A 26,379-nucleotide genomic window follows, 5' to 3' on the forward strand; every position below is an offset into this window, starting at 1 on the left:
CAATTCCCATACTCTACAAGAACATTAAGAAAAGTGTCCTTAGTGTCCTCAAAAATGCTGGTGTACCCACTGTCCACTTAACCTGTGGACAAGTGGAACAGGGCAAACTAAGGACAACATCACTGTGACACCGCACTAGGTTGATATTTTGACTTCCACAGCAACAACAGCAGCAGCAGCAGCATCTCAAATCGCAAATCATTCCTAGGAAGGTTACTTTGTGTATCACCAGTTTCAGTAAGTGGCACACCACTGAGAACCTCTTGGATAAACTGTTGGACATCATTTGATTCACATCATGCATTCCATTTATCAGGCTTTTGCAGAAGCAGCTGGAGAAAGTGAAGTAAAGTTAAGGAGAAGATAGGATGGAAGGATTCTGCTAAGTATGTTGGGCTTCTGGCTGAATCCCTTCTTTCGCTTTGCCAGGATTCAAGGAAATCAGATCACAACATTTTGGCCACTGTACTTGATCCTAGTTTTAAAGCCTACATTGTGTTTTCCAGCGGACACAAGTGCAAAGACCTGCTGAGGAGAAAATTGTCAGCTCAAGCGGATGACACGGCTACATCTCCTTCTGCATTTTCAGCATCCAAGTCGGCATGTCAGTCAGTGTGTATCTATACTGGCAAGATAAAGAGGAAATTTGGAGGACCTTACACAAACTGGCAGCCGGCAGCGCACGCTGCCCGTTAGTACTATTATGTCTAGTCTAGTGCACGGATCGATATCGGAGGGGGGGGGGGGCGGGGCGGCGGCGCCATTCTGCCAATCGCCGCCCGGAGCGTGAGCTCCAGTGGCTCCACCCTCCCTACGCCTCTGCCCTCTTTGCTGTGTAAATATTATAGGGCCACTTATCAGAAGCCACTTCCTACTACTAGTGCTGAAGCAGCCGCCACCAGTTATGACATTGACGATGCAAGTCTATCAACTTCATCTGCTAAGGTCAATGCCCAATGTTGTAAAGTGCATGTAAAATCCAAAAACCTAAATTTTGAAACTTAAATTTGGCAATATGCCATTCATGTCGCGAAGTGGGAAAGAAAGGCTAAGGCATTGGCCTATGTTCATGACTGGTGATTCAGTTTCTCATGAAGATGGAAGATCTCATCCCTCTCGAAAAAAATAAAAAAAAAATAAAGTTTGTTAAAGCACAGGAAATAACTGTACATTTAGAGATATAACAAATCCCCAGGAAGAATCCACGGTTGCAATGTCTAGGCCTGACCTTTTCAACACTGTACAGGAAATGGAGGCTCCTTTCAACATTTGCAAGTGCTGGGAGGAGCACCACCAGTCCAGTTGCTGACACTGAGTTTGAGGATGTCATTGTAGAAGTACACCAGGATGAGGAGTATATTGGAGTAGATGGCGCTGGGGAGAAAGTTGAGCATGAGGATTCTGATGGTGATGTGGTGTGTTTGAATAAGGCACCAGTGGAGGCAGTTGTTAGCCATGTAATGAAAAAGCCCATAGTCATGCCTGGGCAAAAGACCATAAAATCCAACTCTTGTCTGGAATTAATTGTCAAGCCACATTTAGCCTTTGTAAAACCGTATTAATTAAGGATGCTAACCACCTAGGGCTGTCCTCCCTTATGTCAACAGTGCATTCATCATAAAAGTCATTGTCATGTTCTGAAAGTTTAGCCAACAGTGGAAGCAGTCCAATGACACCTAAATCCCTTTTTTCTGTTCTATCCAAGCACCTGCAATCCACACCACCACCTCCCTCATTGTCAATTTATGACTCAATCAGGATCATCTGCAAGCCATGTCCTAGGCATGACTGACTACTCTTCTTTCCAGGACTCCTCCGGAAGATCCTTGAGTGCTATGCCTACTGCTGTTGCTGCTGGGAGTCGATGGTCATCCTAAAAGGAGAGTCAGAAGACCACTTATACTACTTTAACTAAGCAACTGACTATACAATAGTCCTTTGCAAGGAAGATGAAGTATGACAGCAATCATAGACATTTGATGTATGGGATTTAGAAATTTGATGGCCGTATTGTGTCCTGGGTACCAGATCCCATCTAGATTCCACTGCATTAGGCAAGCAATTCCCATACTCTACAAGAACATTAAGAAAAGTGTCCTTAGTGTCCTCAAAAATGCTGGTATACCCACTGTCCACTTAACCTGTGGACAAGTGGAACAGGGCAAACTAAGGACAACATCACTGTGACACCGCACTGGGTTGATATTTTGTCTTCCACAGCAACAACAGCAGCAGCAGCATCTCAAATCACAAATCATTCCTAGGAAGGTTACTTTGTGTATCACCGGTTTCAGTAAGTGGCACACCACTGAGAACCTCTTGGATAAACTGTTGGACATCATTTGATTCACATCATGCATTCCATTTATCAGGCTTTTGCAGAAGCAGCTGGAGAAAGTGAAGTAAAGTTAAGGAGAAGATAGGATGGAAGGATTCTGCTAAGTATGTTGGGCTTCTGGCTGAATCCCTTCTTTCGCTTTGCCAGGATTCAAGGAAATCAGATCACAACATTTTGGCCACTGTACTTGATCCTAGTTTTAAAGCCTACATTGTGTTTTCCAGCGGACACAAGTGCAAAGACCCGCTGAGGAGAAAATTGTCAGCTCAAGCGGATGACACGGCTACATCTCCTTCTGCATTTTCAGCATCCAAGTCGGCATGTCAGTCAGTGTGTATCTATACTGGCAAGATAAAGAGGAAATTTGGAGGACCTTACACAAACTGGCTACACCCTCAAGTGTGTACTCCTAAAGAGTTTTTAGCACAGTCAGGAACCTTGTCAGCGATTGGCATAGGAGGAAAAGATGATTTTTATCAAAATGAATTTCAAATTCCACAAGGAAGACCTTTACCAGCAATTGCCTCCACAAAGAACAGAGGATTCCAGCTGGAATGAATTAATAGTCTGCGAAGAGAAGGACCTACACACTGATGGGCAGTGAGAAATCAGAAGAGGAGGACGACATCTTGCCAGTTGGTGCAAGGAGAGATTAATTGCTTCTTTTTGTCAGGGCCAAAACAAACCAATCATTTCAGCCACAGTTGTGGCAGACCCTGTTGCTGAAATGATTAGTCTGTTAAACTGTGCATGTCCTGTTTATACAACATAAGGGTGGGTTGGAGGACCCAAAGACAATTCCATTTTGCACCTCTTTTTTTGTGGGTGTAAAAATGAACCAATCATTACATCCACAGTTCTGGCAAACCCTTTTGCGGAAATTATTGGTTTATTAAAGTGCCCTGTTTATGCAACATAAGGGGGGTGGAAGAGCCCAAGGACAGTTCTGTCTTGCTTGCGTCTTGCATTTTGGCCCTTATTCAAATTGATTAGTTCGCTCGCACGTAGCCAAGCGAATGGACCGCACGCATGGAGAGCGAAGGCACACCCATATGACCAGCGAATCCGTTCGTTCCTATCTAAACACAAAGGGAGTGGTGCGCTAATGCACGTACGCTAATGTGTCTACACGGATCTCAGCCTGTTTGCTCTGACATCCAGTGGGCGGGGGAGCGAACAGGCGACAGTGAGTGGCATAATTCTACAACATCCTGGACTCCCAAAAACATGTAAATTGAAAATAAATGTATGGGCAGTCACATGTTCACAAACACACCAGTGGTATTTCAATACTTGAAAAGAAAGATGTGTGTAATGTAATGAGAACATCATGGTTTTGTTTGCATGCAAGTATGAGAATTGACACATGTGGACTTGTTTTTGTAATTGTGTGGACTATTGTCCCAACATGACAAGCACACTTGTGTGTTAAGGTTGCAGATTTTGAAATGGCACATAATAGCAGTTAAGAATGCTGGTACAATTGTGGGTAAAAACAATAAAATATATAAGATATAAATGCAGAGAAGTGTAAATGGTTAAACTGTAAAAGTGTGCTTCCCCTGTGGCTGCCATGTAATTAGTTAATTGATTAATGAGAAACTTGTATGCTGCATGGGTGCGTATTGCATGCAGGTGCATGCAGTTTATCAGTTGTGCATGTTAATTGTCCATGCAAATACTGGGACGAGAAGCAGCTGGGCTGCGAGGTTTGAGACTTACCTTTATTGAGCGAATGAGCTAAGAAACGCTCGGCGAGCGAATACGCACCCCAGCGAGTCAACCAGAATAAGGGCCTATGTGCTCTTTGGAACATTTTTTGGCATAGTTTATAAAACTGTTATCCTGTCCGCCACTGCAGTGCCACGTCTATGTGTCATTCAGTTCTGTTGCTTAGCTTACTCATCCAGCTACCTCAGTGCAACTTTTGCCACCCCCCCAAAAAAAAGTGTTCAGAATAAACTAGAAATGAGTGGAATTGAATGTTATTGAGGTCAATAAGACTGTGAGAACAAAAAACTCTCCAAAATCTGTGATTTTAGCTGTTTTTCGAAAAAAAAACTAAAATCCGCAATAGTGGTTTTGGCAAAACCAATCCTAATTCAAAACACTGAGGAGATCAAGCTCCAAAACACAAAAAATGTCTGGGTGCACATCCCTACTTAAGAGCCATGGCAGGGGCAACACAGCCCTAATAAAACAGTTAAGCCCCCCCCCCCCCCATATACTAGGGCGATTCACATGTAATTTGGGCCCTTTTCATGCGATTGTGGTGATCGTTCGCATTAAAACCATCCATATTGCATGTGATTGAAAGCAGGTCCATTGTGGTCGCACTGGATGCAGAAGCAATCTGTTTATTTGCTTCCAAGCTGGGCAGGCTTGGCTGAGATCGCATGCAAAAGGGCCGCATACGATATATCGGACGGATATAAAGGGCCACTATCCTGCCGACCAGGAAGCCTGGAAGTCTGTAGTCGAGATATCGCATGCGAGGTTGCGTGCAATACCTCGGCTTAGTGTATGGGCACCATATGAGTTGTTGGCCATGCCCCCAGTCCCTCTGTCTCCTTGAATTGACACTGTGCGCATGCGCACAGCATCTATTTACTCCTACTCTATTCACCCCTACTCTGCTGAGCAGGGATGCACAGGGGGTCTCCTACCTGGCCCCTTTTTGGAACACTGCTTTAGACAGAAAGAAGTCCCAAAACATAACTGTCCTGTGAAAATCAGGCAGATGGGAAGTATGCTGTACAAAGAGGCTGAGAGGGCATTTAGGTCACCTTTCCAAATGCAAAATAAACCCAACACAACTATATTTCATATGACTCCCCTCTTGAAAAAAAGTGAACCTGCAGTTGAATCAGAAGAGACACCATGTTGATGAGAATTCAGTCTAGCTGTGCAACTGGAGGAATAAACCATGTCATTGTGTTTCATGTACTGATGACACAAAAACATTACGCCACATAGAAAAGGTATATTGGTCGTAAAGAAAGTTCTAAAAGCTTCTGCAGGCTAGTCATAAAATTGCATACAATTAGTTAATGTAACCTGATCGCTGCTGTGCAATTTTTTTGCAGCCTGCGATCAATTAACAGAGTGTAATCCTGCGCTGTGCAAGATTATGTATCGATTGCTGGACAGCAAATTAATTTGCAACTCACTCACCATCAATTAAATTTACAAGTCTGTGCAAGTGTGCGCAACTCTAACCTTTCCATAACTGTGCAACAGAATCAGGCTGATCGGGGCTGGAGGTGACGTCACACACCCTCCTCATAAATCACTAGGTATGCCTGTGTTTTTCCTGACACTGACATCCATAAATGGCAACTTCCTGTCAATCAAACTGCGGTGCAGTTGCAAATATTTTTTTTTTTTTAATCGCTAGTTTTTGTCTCTGTTTTGCAACACACATGTGCGCTGCAGCCTAGATGCAGGCGTTCGATAATTGATTGGCTTGCTAAAACGTACAACAGTGCTCAGGTCTAAATAACCCCCTAGGTTTTATGTTATCCTACAGAAAAAAATATATAAAACTATTTAAACGAACAGATAAATAGTTAAGCATCCCACCTGTTTCAGCACATCCTGAATCATCTCCTCATACAGATCTTGGATCGCCATGCTAAGTGTTTCCATGCTAATCCCTCTTAGAATTTTTGGAGAGGCAACTAGCTCCAGGAACTGCCATACAGACACTCCCTGTGCTAAGGAGGACATCATATCTCCCAACTCCATCTCTCCTACTTCTGATCGGGCTGTTGTAAGCAACTTTTGCAGAATGTACTGTACCTGCAAAAAAAGTAGCTGTCCATTAATTACAAGGTCAATTAAAGATAGCTGTAAAATGCAGTTACACAATTTGAGTTATTTCTCACATTAATTCAGATGAAATAAAAATTTGCCCTGCCTCCTACATTTTCTCCACACGTTACTAGTTATACAGTGTGCTTGGATTAAACTCCCCATTCCTTACATGCGCTAACAAATTTATTTAGGCTTTGACTAAAACATGAAACAGTATATGAATCCTGATTAAATGTAAAATCAGCATCTCTATGCTGACTAAAGTTTCACAACTATAACCTAGTGGCTCAAACAAATAAGGCCTGATTCATGATTCGCACAAAACGTTGTTTCAAGCTATATTGACTTGACTTGGTACCCACCTAGAATTTGAAACATAGAATTTGACGGCCCCTTTTTTAAACATGTTACCTCAAACCATATTTGATCCTTATTTTTTTGTAAGGATATCAATATGCCTATCCCAAGCATGTTTAAATTGTACTACTGTATCTGCCTCTACCACCTCTGATGGGAGGCTATTCCACTTATCTACTACTCTTTCTGTGAAGTAATTTTTCCTCAAATTTCCCCTGAATCTTCCTCCCTCTAGTTTCAGTGCATGTCCTCGTGTTCTGCTGCTCCTCTTCCTGTGAAGAATGTCTCCCACCTGTACCTTGTTAGAGCCCTTGATATAGTGATTCAGGTTGGTTTGCAAAAGCACACTCCTTTAATGGACAAAACCATGTGCACTGCTGGTGGGGCTGACGTGTCCCATTTGGGTGAGATGTGCTCAAACTGAAATCTAAATTGTAGTGTAAAAATAAAGCAGCCAGTATTTATTTTGTCCTTTAAAGAAGTAGTTTTCTTTTGCAAACCAACCTGAATTCCCCTTAAAGATTTATCTAATCTGTCTGGTGAGTGCAAAAATCTGGTAATGCATGGGAGCATGCAACAATCAGCCATTTACTCCCAAACACTGGAAGACAGATGATAATTATTGTACATTAAAATTTGATAAACTAAACTGATTTAACAAGTGTGTATGAACAACTGCATACCTCCCAACATGACCCTCTCCATGATATATGATTGCCATTACCCTGTTAAACACAGATAAAGGTAATCATACATTAAGAGGAAAGTCCTGGAGCAGAGCAATGTGTCCCTGCTGGAGAGGGTCATGTTGTTAGGTAAGCATTAGGAGTTGATCCTATTAATCGCATCAAATTTGACTGGTAATCGCAACACCGGCTACAATATGTTAATATCAACACTAATTTATCAGTTAATATTCTTCATTTCATGACTCCTGACATGACCCTCTCCAGGAGGGACACATTGCTCTGCTCCTGCACTTCCCTGGTAATGTATGATTGCCATCACCTGTGTTGCAGCACCTGTCTGATCCATTAACATGTTCAACACAGATGAAGGTAATCATACATTGAGAAGAAAGTCCAGGAACAGAGCACTGTGTCCCTCCTGGAGAGGGTCATGTTGGGAGGTATGAAACTGGATGTTTTCTAGTGTTTGGGAGCAAATGCTTGATTGTAATGTGCTCCCATACCTGTACATACAGTAAACAGATTATTGCTCCCACCAGACAGATAAATCTTTCTGTGTACTCACTTTTACTGTGCATGTGACCTTGATGCATCTTTGCAAACATATATGATTCAGATTTGCATTGACCACAGCCCACTTAAAAAGTGGGAGGCACATATAGAAACTGTTGTAATTCCTACACCATTTACCTGATTTGGATGTAAATACCCTCAAATTAAAGCTGACAGTCTACCATTAAAGCACACCTTGTTTGGTTCATTTGAACCCAGTGTGATGCTGTATAGAGCACAACATATTTATAGACCTGACTGTACCTATAGAAAAGCGACTTAAGAGAATTTGTTTTTAATATCGTAATTCAATTTGTATTTGTGGATGAAGAGTGCATCTGAGTTAACTGGTTTTCTTTGTTCTTTTTTTGTATTGTTTATCAATGAAAATACATTCAAGACAACCGTTTTGTGGGTTGTGTCAGCCTGCGATTTGGGCATGTAGACAGTTACTACTTACTATTACTAAGTTGCGCATAGTATGAGGGAACATCAAATTCAGATAGATTTCCTGTACCTAGCATGGAGTATGTGTAAGTGCTTATGTTAATAAAGATAGCAACTCCCTGGACATGCGTATAGATGCAATTGCATTTCCTTTGCAATATACTTGCATTCAGAATGCAAACACATTCCCCACAGGGCAAAAACATTGCCCCCCACAGGAAAAAACCAACCTGTTGGCCCCCATATAAAAAACAAACACTGGTAACAAAATAAAATACATTGGCCCTTCACATGAAAAGTAGAGACCAGTAAATAACAGTTGAACTGGTGATTGCTGTAAACTGGTTTGGGCATCTCTAGATCTGGGGGCACACTTGAGAACAGCTCAAGGCACACTGGTGTGCCACGGCACAGTGGTTGAAAAACACTGGTCTAAATCAACATCATCCCCATCTTTTTTTATAATTTGATTTTTATTATGACGACATTTCCAACAAAATCTACAATCAAAACAAATCAAAGGACATGTTTTCTAAACAATAAAACATAACATTGACATTACTGTAGATGTAATATTTAAAAAAAAGTTTCCAAAATAGAAATATTTTTTTTTTTAAAAGAATAGAAAAAATGAAAGTAATGGTGTGTACACACGTTAGATGTGCCTTAAGATCCTATCCACGATCTGATCAGATAGGATCGTGGATAGGATCTTAAGGCACATCCGATTTGCATCCTATCTTGACTATATAGTGCAGATCTGCACTATATAGACAAGGCAGCCAAGACTTTCTGGCTTCCGATACGTGAACGCGCATCGGGATAGGATCGGGATCGCAAGGGTTAAAACACATGCAATCTGCATCCGATGTTGATCCGACGCCGATCCGATGTTGACTATATCGTCAACATCGGAAAGGAAATCAGGCCGTGTGTACACAGCATAAGAGTAGAAAGGAAAGGGAAACAGTGAAGAAAAAGGAGAAAAGGAAAAATTATCTGCAAAAGTTCTCTTACAAATAATGGCAATAAAAATATAGGAACTTCAAACTCATCAACATGAATATGGAGACAGCCTATGTTCTCCTAGGAAATGTCAGCAATTTTTAAATGACCTTGCATCCAAATGGGCTTTGACTCCATAGTCCACATCAGTTCACCAAAGATTAAAAAAAAAGAAAATAAAACTGAAAGATTTATACATTTCCAAATGAATAATTAAGTTGAATGCAGAAGAAGCATTGGTCACCAGTCTGTGAGTTTATGCAAATGGCGCCACAAACGTTCCTTTTGTTCATGTGTGTGTGGCAGAATGTGCAATGACTGATGCACCCACTTATAGCATCCATGAATGCTATAAGAGTGAATAGTGTACACAACCATCAGAGGCACCATCAAAACTTGCACAAGCCCTACGGTACGTGTAATTTGTCCTTCTAATTCCTGCAGCTGTGCACCTGTGACTGCAGCTGCTTGCACTGACACTCCTCTGTCTCTCCTATAATAATGTAACCCCTGGTTAAAATGCCTGTATTATAAGATCATGTCCTATGTTACATGACAGTTAATATATGAACTAAATGTAATGAATGTTTTAAAAAAAAAATGTATATGTTGGTGTGTTGGCGACACTGTACATGTTAGAGTTCATTGATGGCAGTGGACTTGTTTGCTGGATGCTACGTATGTACATTTCACAGACGTTGCTGACAGTTGAAGAGAGGGCGTAGTGATATACAGGTGGTTGGGATTTGCCCTGTCAGATGAGGAGGGGCAGAGTGAAAGAGAAAAGAGAAGAATAGTGTGGCAGATCTATGAAGTGTTGATATGGGGTCAAAGGGGTATCAGCTGATACCGCTTACCCCCATGTATGAATGAGCCAGTGAGCTATGCACCCCTGTCCATATCGGTGCTGCTATCTAAATGATAGCAGGCCGAATGTATGAACCAATCCACCCGCTGCTGCTATCCATTTCGATAGCAGCAGGGTGGCAAAGCCCTATCTCCACAGCAGGGACACCGCTGTCCCTGCTGTTGGCTCTGGGCTGCGCTGGAGATCTCACGTGGGTATCGAGATCTCGCGCATGCCCAGCCAACCAGGGGGAAGGAGGGGACATCTCCAGAGGGGGGAGTTTGCGCTCCCCCACTTCGGCAGACAAGATGTGAATACATCTTGATGATGTCCCTTCCTGCTTCAAGGCGAAGCAGGAAGTATTATAGTGGTGCGCTATGCGCCGCTATAATACATCTGCCGCAGTATGAGATACCTGTGAGGACTCCATGAAAAGACTGCCATGTGCTTCAGAGTGAGGGCTATGAGGTATCTGAAAATAAGAGACAGAGACCTGAACTTTCACTAGGAGAAAGGTGAGGCATTCCTGTGTGCCTGCAGATGGAGCTAAACCTGAATTGTTAGTTGGTTCAGAGGGTGGTACTCAATGAGAATTTTCTCCATGTGCAGTGAATCCTGTTTAGGATTCGCTGCACATTCGCCGGCATCCGGAATGCGGGAGCATTCGCTGTCAGCCCTCCCTCTACCCCTATTCAACGCGTCAGGGGCTTGCTGCCCCTGACGTCAAATTTGTACCCCCCTGGCGGAAGGCAGGGAGATGGAAGCCTCCCTGCCTGTGTCAGATGCTGCACACACAGCAGGGGGGAGAAGGAGGGCTGGCGGGGACACAGACAGCACAGGGTTTTAAAATTCAATATATATATATATATATATATATATATATATATATATATATATATATATATAATCCAAATAGCAAGACCCTTCAAATAATAAAATTTATGATTTTTTGACACTTTAAAAGAACACATTCCAGTTCACCTTAAAAAGATGGCGAATGCAAAACAGTGAATCATGGCAAAAATCATGCTAAAAGCAGTTCTCCATTCTAGCATTGAATACACTCTCGGCGAATCACAGTGAAAACCCCATTGAAATACATCAGCAAATTGCTGTGAGCATGAAACAGTGAACTGGCCGACATTCACTGTTCGCTTTCGGCGAACAGTGAACTTTGAATAGGGTGAATCAGATTTTCGGTGAAAAGATTCACCGTAGATAGTAAAAACAGCCCGATTCGCCGAAAAAAACCTGTGAAACCTGAGCATTGAATACTGCCCAGAGTAGAAGATTGAGGAGCCAGGAAAAAGTAGTAAAGTAGCCGAAATATTTTTATTTTTACACTGCAGCCTGCATGGCTCTGACTGATACGTAAAGGCTGCCAATATGAATTTGTATTGTAAAAATATGAATCCATATGAATTCATACGGAAAATACGAAGCAGTCAAATATTACTTTGTAAATTACCCACCGGAGTACGAATTTATAAATTAAATACAACGGCGATGCCAGTCATATTAATTTGTATTAAGAATACGAATACGAATTTTATTATTGGTATTCTTAGTAAATTTCCCCCGAAGCCTCTACAACTGGGGTAGCCAACTCCAGTCCTCGAGAGTTACCAACAGTTAAGGGGAAATTTACTAAGAATACGAATACAAAAAATTGTATTCATATTCTTGATACGAATGACTACGACTGCATACGTTGTATGCAAAGTCGTGTTCCGGAGGGGAATTTACAAAGCAGTCAAATACGACTGCTTTGTAACCCTCCGATGTCGTATTAACGGCCGCTAATACGAATTCGTACAGGCAGTCTGCACAGATCAGTCAGATCAGGAGCCGACTTTCTCGGCTCCAGATTAGCCGCTAGGCGGCCAATAGAATCATTCAGTGGAGAGGCGCAGAAGATGAAAGATCTCTGCGCCTCTCATCAGTCCGATGAGGGGAGCTGCGGGAGTCGCCGGCATGTGACAGAAGACCAGGACTACGGCGGATCAAGATGACAGATCTTCGCAGGAGGACCTGGGTGAGTTGGATTTCCCACAGGTCCCCCATGGATATCTTCGGACCCGGACCGGAGGCCGACACAGACGCCGCCGACATGGACCTGGACGTCGACATGGACCAGCACCAGGACACCGGACCAAGACCCAGGGACCTACCTATGGGCTCAAGATAGGTAAATATCAATATGTATGGGCTTTGGATGTATTAAAGTTTTATTTTTATTGTGTGTCAGTGTGTGTTTGACTATTTTTATTACTGTGGAACTACAAGTGCCAGTGGGCCCTTTAATGCCCCGCATGCTGGGACTTGTGGTTCTCCAAGTCCCAGCTTGCGGGAGAGGCTTGCTGGGACTCATAGTTCCACAGTAAAAGACAATAGTTTTTATTCTATTTTTTACACTCAATCAGCCCAGTGACCACCGCACAGGGTCACCGGGGACAGCACCAGGCTTCGGCCTGGTCAGGTAAGTCCTGGAGGGAGGGGACCCCTTTATTGGGGGGTCCCCACTCCCCCAGGGCCCCTGGCCAGGCTGACTGGTCGGTAGGGTTAATGTTTTGGCTACGGGACCTTATATAATAAGTGTCCCCCGGCTGTGGCATTACCCTGCTGCTGGTTTGGCCTGGGGCTGGTTCTTAAAATACGAGGGACCCCTAGGCATTTTGTCCCCCATATTTTTATTACCGGCCCCGGCTCTTTTAGCCTGGTGCTGGTTACGGCTGTGGGGGGGACCCCACGCCGTTTTTTTTATTTATTTATTTCTCTATTTTTTAACACTGCAGCCTGCTTGGATCTGACTGATCCGTGCAGGCTAAAGCCAAATACGACCGGAAAATAAAGTGTATTTTCCTGCCGTATATTCGCGTCCGTTTTACACTAATTAGCGGCCATATTTTCACGTATATACGGCCGCTTAGTAAATCAGGAACCACCATTCTTTTGAATGGTGATTCCCGGCGTATTCTATCGATGGTATATTCATTCATATTTGTAAATACAAATACGAATGTCCCATCAATATGAATACAAAAATTCGCATTTTTGGCATAGTGAATGCCAAAAATACGAATACGCCCCCCAAAAAAACGTATTTTCGTACGAAAATACGATTTTTTTTTCACACATTTTTGTTAGTAAATTTCCCCCTTAATGTTTTCCAGATCTCCTCACAGAATCACAAGTGAAGTAATTAGCTCCAGATGTGAATCTTTGAAAATGTTTCAGCTAGTAATGAGTGCACCTTTGCAGCAGCTAGGTTGTCTGGAAAATGTGAACTGTTCGTAGCTCTCGAGGACCGTAGTTGGCTACCACTGCTCTACAAGATCACACCTGCTGCAGGCTATTTAATTAACAGAAGGAACGCCGGATAGCAGACACTTAAGCAGGGAAAATATTACAGATAGTTGTAAAATATAAACCCACTGACTGCAATAGCTAGGGTTTGCACATACTCAGAAATGCGCAAGCCCTGACCATTGGGCTGGGGTCAATATTCGAATCGCTAAAGCCACCATTTACTAGCACCTGTGTCCATTCTTCCTTGGAGGCTGTGGGAAGGTGGGGTAGGTTTTTGACCATTGAGATACTGCTGTTGGGATTATGATTGTTGGGATCCTGAGCGCATAAATTTAATACCAACACATTATTGATGTAGTAGGTTTTGTGGAATTTAGGTATATCATTTTATATATACACACATATACATTCATAATAATATATAGTTTAAATGGTTTCTTGCTCGGGTTATGGATGGCAGCACTTACAGGATGCAAAAACAATACATTTATCCTTGCTGCATGACCCACATTCTCTTGAGATACCCTGTGTCAAAGTCGAATTGCATACACGCCATTTTAGAATGGTATGGCCGCCATCTTGGTTCGCAGAGTTACGCAAATAAAGTATAATAACCAAGTTTTGTAATAAGGCGAACCCAATGCGCTGCCATATTAATACACATAAATTCATATCCCACACTCACACGTAATAAAATATATTTCATATGGTTTTAGTTGACAGCCCATAGTTTATATTGGTAATACACAATCTTTCATGGACATATTTTGCATCTATAGGTTCCGTCTCTCATGCGCAGCACTCCGGTCTTTGTTAAAAGTTCGCAAGTCCTAACGGCCAACAGTTATGGATCAATTCCATAAATCAATAGTCATTTTTCCATGTGCTCTGAGAAACCTTAGGAAATCAGGTTTGCAACTGGTTTCAGTGTTGATTTACGACCCCTATGACGATGCCTGAAGACAAAAGGACACTGTTGTTCACTCCCCTGCACCAATCCGCAAGAAGTGACATCTGATCCCTTGACCAATGATGACAATCACTGCCTCCCCCTCTCTGGACACTATGGGCCTTATTCGAGTTCACTCTTTCAGACAAAATCCTTCTTAGATGGACAAAACCATGTGCACTGCAGGGGGCAGATGTAACGTGTGCAGATAGAAATAGATTTGGTGATTTTTTTGGTGATTCTTTGCAGGGTAAATACTGGCTGCTTTATTTTAACACTACAATATAGATCTCACTTTGAAGTATAACCCCACCCAAATCTAATTAGATCTGCACAAGTTACATCTGCCCCCCTGCAGTGCACATGGTTTTGTCCATCTAAGAAGGATTTTGTCTGAAAGAGTGAACTCGAATAAGGCCCTATAAGAGTGGGAGCACAGCCCAAACTCAAGTCTGTTCTTCCCTCCATTTCCCTGGGCTATAATCTGACAGAATATAGGGAGCTCCACCGGGTAGCATCAGCGCTTTAGATGAGACGGTAACTGTTTGCATTCCTGTGTGTATTTTCTATAGTGTGGCTGATTGTATTTTGTATCCGATTCTTTTCCCCCTAGTAGTTGAAAGCATACTTTGTATTGTATGACAAACTGTACACAGTGTTAAACTGTTTCTCTCTTTCTGTAACCCCCTGCTGTCCGCTTGGGACTAAATACATTATTTGGAGACTCTGGGTGAGATTTAATGGGATGAGAGATTCAGAAAGTGAGAGATTTGGTGAGAAATCTCCAGTTTTTTTAAAGCGGCAATCATTTACACTGCTAAACCAGTTTGATTTTGAAGTGTAAATGATTGCCACTTTAAAAAAACTGGAGATTTCTCACCAAATCTCTCACTTTCTGAATCTCTCATCCTATTAAATCTCACGCTCTATCTCCTTATTTCTTGAGTTCTACTTGTCTTGGCTTTTATTCGCATTGAGTGACAAAGGTTTAATACGGACATTATTCTTTAAATGTGTAGTCAAATTGGTACTGCGAAAAGATACTGTTTTATAGATATTGGTATAGCGTGTATCATACACGGACAAGGTTCGCTACGCTGTGTTACGCTTTGTTCACACATAGCTAGGAATAAAGGGTTAGTGGTTTACGGACTAAGTATGTAAACGGTGCACTTCACTTGCTATCCATCTGGTCATATTTATATTGACATTGATACCTGATATTTTAATTTACAATATTCTGTTATAATTCAGAATTCATTGTCCCATCAAGGATGGCAAGGTGTCCTGGGCCATATGCAGTCAAACAGGACCAAACCATGATACTGCTAACACCGTGTTTTACCCATGGTATAAACTTTTTATGCTGGACTTCTCCTTTTTCCAAACATAACACTTCTCATTTAAACTAAAAATATATTTTTGTTCTCATCTGTCCACAAAACATTGTTCCAATAGCCTTCTTTCTAGCTTATCCAGGTAATCTTTAGCAGCCTTCAGTTGTTTAGAGGTTACCGTAGGTTTCTTTTTGACCTTGCAAACTAGTAGACACCTGGCTTATGACAATAGCATTACCTGTGTGCACGTGTAGGTACGCCAATGGATTGACGCATCATAAAAGGTTTTAAACCACAAGGCCTACAATCTTAAACCTTGGCAGGTAGCTTCTCCTAAGCTCCTAGGTGCTTGCTAAGAATGGGCTTAAGAAAAGTCACGGTCTGTGGAAATCGTGAAAAAAACACACAAATCATAAATTTGCAATTTTCTCTCATTATATGGCCCGAAAATGACAAGTGACACAATCATCCTGCAGCATGCCCAGTGGGTATAATAATCACCAGTGACAGCTCTCTGCCATATGACAGCAAAAATAAAGTGCAGTAATCCCAGGGACCATGCTGCTGGGATGTCCACGCACGCAGCCAGCCTGCTCCTCTGCTGAGTGTCACAGCTGGGGGGATGCCAGGGAACCATGTACCATGTTCTCTTCACATGTACACACCCTACATACAAGCCCCTGGAAACAGGTCCTCTGATCCCTATAGCTGGCATTAGCTGCCAACCATACCAGGGCTGCATCGTTGCTCACTGTCCAAGGGTTGATCTGAATCCCCCACTAACATTTAACCTTTTTCCACACTGGTGACTGTGCCATATATCTATCGAGTAGTGAAACACAGGTATTCAGCTACTAGTATTACATATATCAAGCATGTATGTTTATATTTAGGGTACTCTGGTTTACCCCACAATCCAAAAATATCTACAAGTAGTTTAATTAGCTCCCAACAAAATTAACTGTAGAATGTCTGTGTTTGCGTGTATATAGGGCCAAATTCTGATTGACTTGGTAAGCAGCAAAATTTGCCGTACTTGTTTCCTAGCACGGCGCGAGCGATGAAAATTGTATCCATCGGGACCCTGAATCAATGTAAAATGGTCCCTGAGACCCGATTTTACATTGGCACCAATGTTAAATGGCCCCCAGATGGGTCAAATCCCCCCATTGTTAACGCCACACCACGATCAACGCCAACCCGAAGCGTGGAGAGCGCAGCGAGCCCGCGAGGGGCGACGGTACGCATCCTCCGACCTTTTCATACCCCCACTATCCACATCGGCGTAGAATTGACCCTATATAGTGTGGCGAGCGCAGCGAGCCACCGAGCCCGAAGCGTGGCGAGCGCAGCGAACCCCGCGAGGGGACGCGCATTACTTCACAGGTATTACGCGTGCGCTCGCCACGCTTCGAGCCCCCGGGGGTATGAAAAAGGTCGGAGGACGCGTACCGCCACCCCTCGTGGGCTCGCTGCACTCGTGACGCTTCGGACTCCGCATGTGAGGAGGTATGTATTCGTCAATAGACGTGGGCATCAATGTGCATGATGTGGTGTCCAACGCTAACCGACAAATTCTCAGTGTGGTTGCAGGTTACCCAGGGTCCTGTTATGATGCCTATATCCTGCATCACTCAGCCCTCTGGGACCGCTTGCAACAACGCACCATGCCTGAAGGGTGGCTACTTGGTAGGTACATTTAAGGAGGTATCTACAGGTTTCCTGTGTTTGTCATATATAAAATACTGATTCAGTACCATACAATGCAACAAGTGCAATAATGTAACTGGTGTGCTTAATTACTCAGTTATAAAGTGATTTGTGCCAATAATTCAGTGAACATAAGTGTAATGAGTCTGCTTATGTGCACTAATAAATACCTATTTAGCTGTGTTCAATCTCTGCACCAGATATCATATAACAAATACAAGTAATCTGTTACAATGAAAACGTATGTATTGCAGGTGACTCAGGATATGGGTGTCTTCAGTGGCTCATGCCACCTCTGTGTAATCCACAAGGCCCTTTACATCACCAATATACTGCTGTTCACTTTGCAACCCACAGTGTGGTGGAACCACTTTCGTGATGCTGGAAAAGCAGATTTTGATGTTTGAACAGATCAGCAGGAACACTACTTTACCAACCCCCAAAAGTTGTGATGATCATCCAGGCTTGCTGCATGCTTCATAACATTGCCCTGGGTCAAGGGAATTATGTTGTGGAAAGCATTGCAGCAGTCAAGGAGCAAGCTAAACCTACTCCAGACAAAAGGAGGGGTACACAACAAGAAAGGAAAAGTGTAGATTAAAGTGCGCACTAGGGTGTTTCTCTAGCACCCAAACAAGTAGAGACCAAATGCACAAAAGATGGGATCAACCAATGGGTGTGGGGTGTGATTACTACCAGCATTTTGGTTTTTTTTTTTTAGGTAGAGGGGACCTTCAGATTTGGTGAGACCCAAAGCATATTTTTGCAGATTCATTGATTCACTGATGAATGTTCAGTATTTCCTTTAACAAGCAACAGTTCTACTTTACCTCATCAGTGACCATGATGAGTGGGTACGTATCTTCTGACAGGTAGTTGAACAGACACCATAGACGAAAAGCATCTCCGTTAGGTAACACAGTTCCTGCTGGCCGATAGTTCTTCTTAGCGGTCAAGGTCCAGCACAGCTCATGGAAGCTTTCTTTTACAAAGGTACCTTCTATCACCTAATAGCAAATATAATGAGCAAGATAATAACAAATAAAATAGATGCAAGCTTCATAGGTTGATTTCTAAATTTCACAAAGAAACAATGAAGAAGAAATTCACGATGGGGAAATTACATAAAAAATAAAAAGCTCTCACCTTGTCCAGTATATACTCGTTCAAATAAGGCATATAACCCTGACTTGAAACAGGTCCGTCGTCATCATCGCGGAAATGATCTTCCAGAGCCACTGGATCATGAGGAATAGATAAAACGGTGTACAGATTGTGAGACAGCACCTGGATAAATGAAAAGTCCAGATCATTGTCTAATACAAAGAAATTTAGAATCACTACATAATTTTCCTTTCCCTTGTCATAAAATCAGCATTGCATAAAATGTACTTCTTGGAGTAAATGTTCCCCCACCAAAACATTTAAGAGGTTCACTTCCATAGGGCTGGAGTAAGATGGTGTGACCAATGGTGACATCTAAAGACACACCAAGTGGTATTTCAGCATCTATAGACAATCAAAGTGGGCATCTCAGTCCTTGCACAGATACATGCTTGAAAAACATGTGAGGACTGATACTAACATTAATATAAAGTCCTATGAGCAACTATGGATGCTAAAGCAGTTGCTGCAGAATCAGGTCTTAAGATGGCCAGGAAGAGGCCTGGGCGGAAATAGCCTCAATGCAAGGGAGGCTGAGATACAGCCACTATTGGCCAGAATGCACCATGTGATATGGAAAAACACAATGATTGGCTGGATCATAATGAATAAAGATGCATCCTAGGAAAACAACCGGTTCAAGCCTTGAATAAGCTTATGCGAAACACGTGTCGGCAATGATGTAGCGATGTCTATGATGTAATAGATAAATGTGTATTAGACAAATGTGTATTTAGTACTGCAGTTTAGAAAATAGGCCGATACATGTGCCAGTAGCAGCACAATCAGGGTTTACCCTGCAGCAAGTAATATATACTGCGTGCAAACCTGATCACCAATACCAATATATACTGTGTGGAAACTGGAACACTAGTACTAACATAAAGTGTGAGGATACCAACACAATTGACCCACAATTGATTAATACAGTAAATAGAGCGTCTTATATTCTTACTAAAGGGTTATTTAGGGTGAGACCCCACATACAACTGACATGTGAAAAATAATAAAAATCAAAACAAACACTGAAATATAAACTCAGACCAGTGACTTCTAATATAAGTATTCCCTCACTAATTAGGACCAATTGTCTCACTCTATTCCCTGTCAAGTAAATTAACAGGGGACTACACTGGAGTGCCAATTGTTACCTTATGCAAAAGCATTAAGACAAAGTAACAACAAAAGTATCAAGTCTAGCACTTTGTGGATTCCGGGCAGAATGCCAGCAATCTAGATGACATTTCAAACTGAGTACAATAGGGAGTGAACAGATGCAAAATGAGCATGTAATCATTAGACCCCCCCCCCCCCAGTACCAAGAAAGTATTCACCTCTGCAGCATAGACCCCAAGAATCCACCAAACACCCAAATATTAGGGAAATAGATTAAAACTGCAGTACAGAGATATCTAACAGCTAACCCCTTCAAATGTAATCTTTACACACATTCCTTCATTTTTCTAGTTAGCACTATGTTATACAGTATGTATATGTGTCATGTATGTTTCCACTTCAACCTTGAAAAAGCTCCCCAGTGGAGTGAAACGCGTTGGTGATACATGTGACCGATACCAAGTATCCAGTCCAGAGATACTGCATATATCACTTCCGTCTTGAACCTCCGAAAATCCTAACATCGTGGACACAATTCCTGGGCTACTACCATCACCCAGAGGCACCCCTCAATTCTTATCTGGCGAAGACACCGAAGAGGCACTTGGACCCTCTATACAGAATTGCCTGCGGGGCTCTTTTGCTTTTGTCTCACCCACAAAATCAACAGTGAGGATAATCAAGAAATGGACCACATATCTGCAATCTAAAATCCAAAATAACCAGCTGGTTCATCAAAATACGGTACTGTATGGACTTGTCTACAAAACTTTTTTCAGTCACATCAGTTTTACCTCCCCCTCCCTTCTCCCCCCCCCCCCCTTTTTAAGGCCATTTTAATAGTCTAATCTAGACTTTTATTATTGTGGAGTTTACATTGTTTTCTTTATACATTATAAGAATAAAACCTACTTAGTGGTTCTTTAACTGTTTAACCATTTAATTCTTTACATTATCTTGGATATCAAGTCCTTTCCTTTTCTTCTTTTGCATTTTTTGGTAGGTGACACCCCCTACCACTGTACTGCACTCACACCTCTGCGCCTCCCACAGGTAACCTGGTTACCTAATTGCTTCCACTTTAACCCTCAAATATGAGTGAAGAGGGGCTCCCACTGGGATCCTATACATTAAAAGACCGCAAGGACTTCCCCTCTGTCATTTTAGAGAAAAATAATATTTTTTTTTTTTTTTTTTTTTTTATATTTTTTATTGAAACAAAGCATAATATAAGTGCATCAGCTAGTCAAGAGATCCAAAGTGATTATAAAATGTACATTGTCAATAGGGACATCCATGCAAATACATCAGAGATCCAAGACGGTAAGTATGTGTTAATAAAAAGAACAATAACATAGATGCAAGAATCTATTGTCAGTAAAGACATAAATGCATAAAAACATTGTGTTAGTAGTCATAGTTAAGCATCTTATGACTTGAAGAAATTATTTAAAAGTATAGAATCAAAGAGTAAAATAATGTTTGTCGTCGCCCCCCCAGCTCGAAAGCGCCTCACAGGGTAATGAGCAGAGCTGTAGATAAAGCTTGTGTTATATACCATATTTCATTAACAAATGAGTTATGAATTTGTGTATGCATCGGGACTGATAGTGTAGCAATATAGCAAAAAAAAAAATGCACCTTAGCGTTTCTTTCCGATATTACTTCCACCCACTCCATACGGAAAAGGTAAAACAGCTTGGCTTTAAATAATTGTAGTGATGGTGGTTCTGGCTTCACCCATATTTGTAGAACTGCTTTGCATTCTGCTGCCAACAATAGTTTTTTAATGGCTTTGGTCATGGTTAGATTACTTGGAAGGATTCCAAAATTCACCCATTCAGGAGTTATAACCATGTAATTTACCAGATTTTCAGTTGCATATTTTCTCACTTGAATCCAAAAAGCCTAATCAATGGGCACTGCCACAGGCAATGATACAAATCAGCTTGTTGGTGTCACTGTTAGAGAGGCTATAGATAATACTACCAAAATTATTGACCTCATCCACCTTGCCAGGCATGGTCTGTCCCACGCTGTACTCCTGCCCACCAGTGCAGAGAAGGCGTTTGATAAAATAGATTACATACATCTTTTAAATGAAAATGTCTGTTTGTCTGATTGCCATAAACTCCGAAAACCAATGGACCAATTGTGATGCAGTTTTTTAAATTTTCAGTATACATGTTTTATGTTAAGTATAATTACAATCGTCATCAGGTGGATGTGGGCAGAGCGCCATGGGGACAGGTTCTCTGCCCTGCTTACCAGCTTGTATTTCTAGCGATTTTACAATGCCTAGGAAAAAATATTCACTTGGTTGTGACAGTGGGTAAAAGGATGCCTGAGCAGTGCAAGGTACAGCAGCTACAATAGTTTACTATTATGTTTTAATTTTCCCTTTGTCCCAATTTACAATATATTATTTGCACTTTAGACGAATGTACCCAGAATAAATTGTCCAGTGCCTTTATAACAGTTACCACCAGAGACTCAAGCACAGAGGAAATATGGGGGTTATTCTAATTCCCTTGGAACAGGGCAAATTCAACCTGTTCCGATGTTTGGGAAACTGCGCATGCGCAGGTCTCTTTGTGAATGGCTTCAGTGACTTGCATAGTCGCCGAGCCGCTCACAGGGAGCGGGGCAGGCCAGGGATAAATGGCGGCAGGTTTCCACCATGGGAATGCGCATGTCTTTGTAACACATCCGCTCGCATGGTAGCAGCGGGTCTCGGCGGCGGGGTAAGCAGCTTATAGTCAACCAAAATCAGTCTCTAAAAGTGGATCGGATTAGGCCAGTGGTCTACAACCTTTTTTTGGGGTGTGAGCTACTCGCGGGAAAATAAACCACCCGAAGAGCTACTAAAATAAAAAAATAAAAAAATATGCCTAATAACCAAATAATTCCCTTAACACATTATGCCACACACTGTAATGCCCTTGACACATTATGCGACATACTATACCGTGGGTGATGCCACATGGGTGCGTCAAATGAAAATGGGGGTGTGATACACATATGGCCACAATAGTGCCAGATACACATATTCGGCAGATTGGTCGAGCCACCTAATTCCCTGCCGTGAGCTACTGGTAGCAAGCGAGCGACGGGTTGGCGACCACTGGATTAGGCTATATACTGTATATATGCATCATGATGAAGTTCTTGCAACTGAGTCGTCATCGAGTTAACAAACTTGAGATGGGGTAACATTTTATTTTAACTGTTGACTATATTAATAAAATACAATTATTTTTATAAATAGAACATAATATAATTAATAAAATTAACACAATATAAAATAACTTTGGAATGTCACAATGGGCAGAAAAAGTTAATTACAGATGGAGCCGCTCTCATTAGAGCGGCTCCCAGTGATCTGATCGCCATCCGTCGCCAGCATGCGCCACCACCATCCAACAGAATGGGGCTTGCACGTCCCATTCTCGGCAATGGGACGCACGAGTCCCCGTCCATCGGCCATGCCAGCGCTATGGATGCTGGATGAGGCTGGTTACATCTGTATATATCTAAAGTTTCTTTTAAAAACACCAATATATTTTGGTCAAAATCTACTCTTCCTATGAAGGCCAGAGTCCATTAGAGCACAGAAAAGTAAAAGCGCCCATAAAAGCAGCACGCCACCAGGTCCGAAAGCATGCCCTTCCCCCTGCCGCGGAAATCATTGGATGGTCGCAGGGAAGCCCACAAAATGCTGGGTGTTCCCTCAGTCCCACAGCGAACAGCTCGCCGAGTGTGTTACTTGCCAAAGCCATTCACAGCAGGGCTTTGCACATGGGCAGAAATGCATAAACCGCATCGGGGGCAGTGGCCAAATTCGGATCGCAAGAAGCATTCCTGAATCGGCCCCAAAGTGCACAAGCTGTTTGCAAATAGATATACTGGATACTTCCAGAAATACACTGGGGAACTTCTTTGCATGCCTGAAAGAGAAAACAAGATGCTGGTCCCATAACACAGCAATAATTGAGAACTACAACTACTACCAATATAGCAGTATCTAAATAGGTTTCACTACCATCTGCAGTCAGAATAGCCCACAGAACTAAGCAGTATTCTGAAATATGGCACCTTATTCTGGTTGGTGCGGTCCGTTCCGAATTCTTTCGGATCGCGATTTTTAGCTACCTGCACATGCGTAAGCCACACAATGCGCATGTGCAACGCAGTGTCTTTGCACTCGTTCTCACCAATACCGTCTACAAATGTGCACCAAACTCCCTTGGGATATAAGGGCGTAATATGGGCGTCATGTGGGCGTACACAAGGGCACGGTTTCAAAGTGGGCAAAACTGGGCATAAATCTGGGCATACACGTGGGAGTGCACGAACAGTGGTAGGCATGCATTCGGACCGGACACCCAGTGCAAGAGAACCAACACGGCAGAAATCTGCAGTGTCAATAAGCAAGTTTTAGTTCTCGGAAGGCAATGGTTCATGCGCTAGGCATTCGGATTGCCCAATTAGTACGCCCGCACCTTAAACACAGGTTTATTTGGAAGCATTGCTGGCTAAATGGGCCATTACAAAATACTATGATGTACACACACACATGTACTGTGTTTTAAACTGTAGGTATTTGACATTTATTATGTGTTTATCACAATTTAAACATTTAGAATGATTACATTTGACTTGCAATTAATATATAGTATGCATACATAAAACACAGGTAAAGGGGCAACAATGAAGTAATAACTTAACATGATGTAAGGGTTAATCTAAAGTGCAAGTAATGTGTTTAAGTGTCAATTAGGAAGTAATTGATTAAATTTAAAAATATATATATATATGTTATGAGGTACCCTATTTGGATAAGTGTGTCATGTTGCTGAAGCATGACTTCCGAATAGATTACTGAGGTTTGCGCAAATACACCAACTCGGTGCGTATGGTCAGATTCCCGTCCGTTCGGACGCAGTAAGACCGTGCAGATTTTGTGAGTTTCCACCGCACACGCACGTTTGGATGCAGTGTGAAGACACTCCCTCTTCTTAGCGAGTCCGCCCGAACGGATGCGGAAGAGCTGTGGGCGTGTATTCTTAGTATGTCCACCGTGCGTGGCGTTCAGTCATTTCCGAAAGAACGCGCATCCCAAAGAACCAACCAGAATAAGGCCCTTAATCTCAACAGCCATTCATTAAGCACCCTTAATAATAATAAATATTAACAGGGCATTTACTCCCAAAAGACATAAAAATGTGAATTGAAGCATTTAAACTCCAATGGCCGCTTTTTATTTCTGGTAGGTTCACTTGATGGTTCCCATGTTACTATTGCCAAATCCCTAATATTGCCCAGAGTGCCTTCTTCTATATGGTGGAGACTTTAATACCATGCTCGATCCCTCGGAAGACAGAACTAGTCCATCTTAAATCTCTCCCTCTTATTCAAGAGAATCTACATAGCTCACTTCTCAACTGAAGTTGTACAACCTATATGATTCCTGAGGGTGCGGTATCCTTTTGCGTGCGAATATGCCCCATTCCTTGTAAACTTTTTTGTTCCTAGTTCAGCACTCCAAACCATTCCTTTGTGCTTAACTTGATTTTGTGCTCACTACAGAACCCCTCACAGCTCTAGATGGTGCCTTGATGACTTCCTTTTAGTTAGGGATGACGTTCACACACATTCCATTACTTGGAAGGCCCTAAAGGCTACCCTCCAAGATCGCTTCCTATAAATCGCTCCGCTAGCAAAAAAGCAACATATTGCCTATCTGGAGTCCTGTTTTGCCCACGTTCCATCCATATGTTAGCATTTTCCTAAATACAGGAACTTCTGTCAGCTCTGACCAGAAACCAGCTCACTCAGCTTCTTTCTGTCAAGGTTTTATGCGCCCTCAAGTGGTTACAATAAAATTAATATGAGCATGCAGACAAAGCTGATAGCTGTCACCCAAACATGCCCATCGACTTGCATTAATAGGATAAAAGTGGATAGAACCGGGCTTCAACTTGTACCTCCTTTGTGGGGCATAAGGCTCACACAGCTGATGGATTGCTGTTGGGAACACTGCCTGGGTCTTGTATAACAGATGGCTAAAGTACCTCTCTGCTCCTGGTGGGGGGCGCCGGTCCGTGGTCTCGGGCTGCAGTAGCTGCACTTCCCACCGTCACAGGGCTGAACCTCCAGGTGTGTGGGCTCCATTTGTTGCGCGCTTGCAGAGGCGATTCCACCCATGGGCATGTTGCTTGCCGCGGCAGCTGGTGTGCGCTGTGGAATTGGAAGTGAAAGCAGCAGAGTTGAACGGTGGGTGTTCTGCTTCAGAGGTGAGGGCACGGCTTGTCAGTAAGTTGGGGTCTCCTAGACCAATTCTTTGGATGCGTTTCCCCCACTCAGGGTGTATGTTTCAAACAGTCTCCATTAACACCCATATAAATTCAATGATGTCTAGGCCGTTAGGATTTCCTACCACGAGGACCATATTTGACACTGCTTCGTTGTAAATGTCTAAAAAGACTTGCAAGGGACATGCTATAAACTGCCAGATATTAGCGAGACTTAAAAAGCACAACTTTTATGCAAATAGAAAAAAAAGCTGCAGAATGGGGTCAAGTTTTAAATACTTGAAGTTTACCTGGACGACATTTTGATCTTTTCCAAGAACCTAACAGAGCACCAACACCATGTCAGAATGGTCCTTCGCGAGAATAATCTCTTTGCCAAGTTGGAGAAATGTGAATTTGCAGTTGACCAAATCTCATTCCTTGGATATA

At 42.4% G+C, this 26,379-nt stretch overlaps 1 protein-coding gene across 1 annotated transcript in view; it reads right to left on the bottom strand.

The window, feature by feature from the left end:
- DEF6 (DEF6 guanine nucleotide exchange factor) overlaps positions 1-26,379 on the bottom strand; it is a 133,640-nt gene that overhangs the window by 58,556 nt on the left and 48,705 nt on the right. The window contains exons 2-4 of the mRNA XM_083173130.1: positions 18,503-18,643; positions 18,187-18,363; positions 5,921-6,139 (exon numbers count right to left, since the gene is read on the bottom strand). Coding sequence (XP_083029256.1) covers positions 5,921-6,139; positions 18,187-18,363; positions 18,503-18,643 — 537 coding nt within the window. The remainder of the gene's footprint in view (positions 1-5,920; positions 6,140-18,186; positions 18,364-18,502; positions 18,644-26,379) is intronic.

Source organism: Crinia signifera, chromosome 2, assembly GCF_055691185.1.
Source record: "Crinia signifera chromosome 2, ASM5569118v1, whole genome shotgun sequence".
Lineage (NCBI taxonomy): Eukaryota > Metazoa > Chordata > Amphibia > Anura > Myobatrachidae > Crinia > Crinia signifera.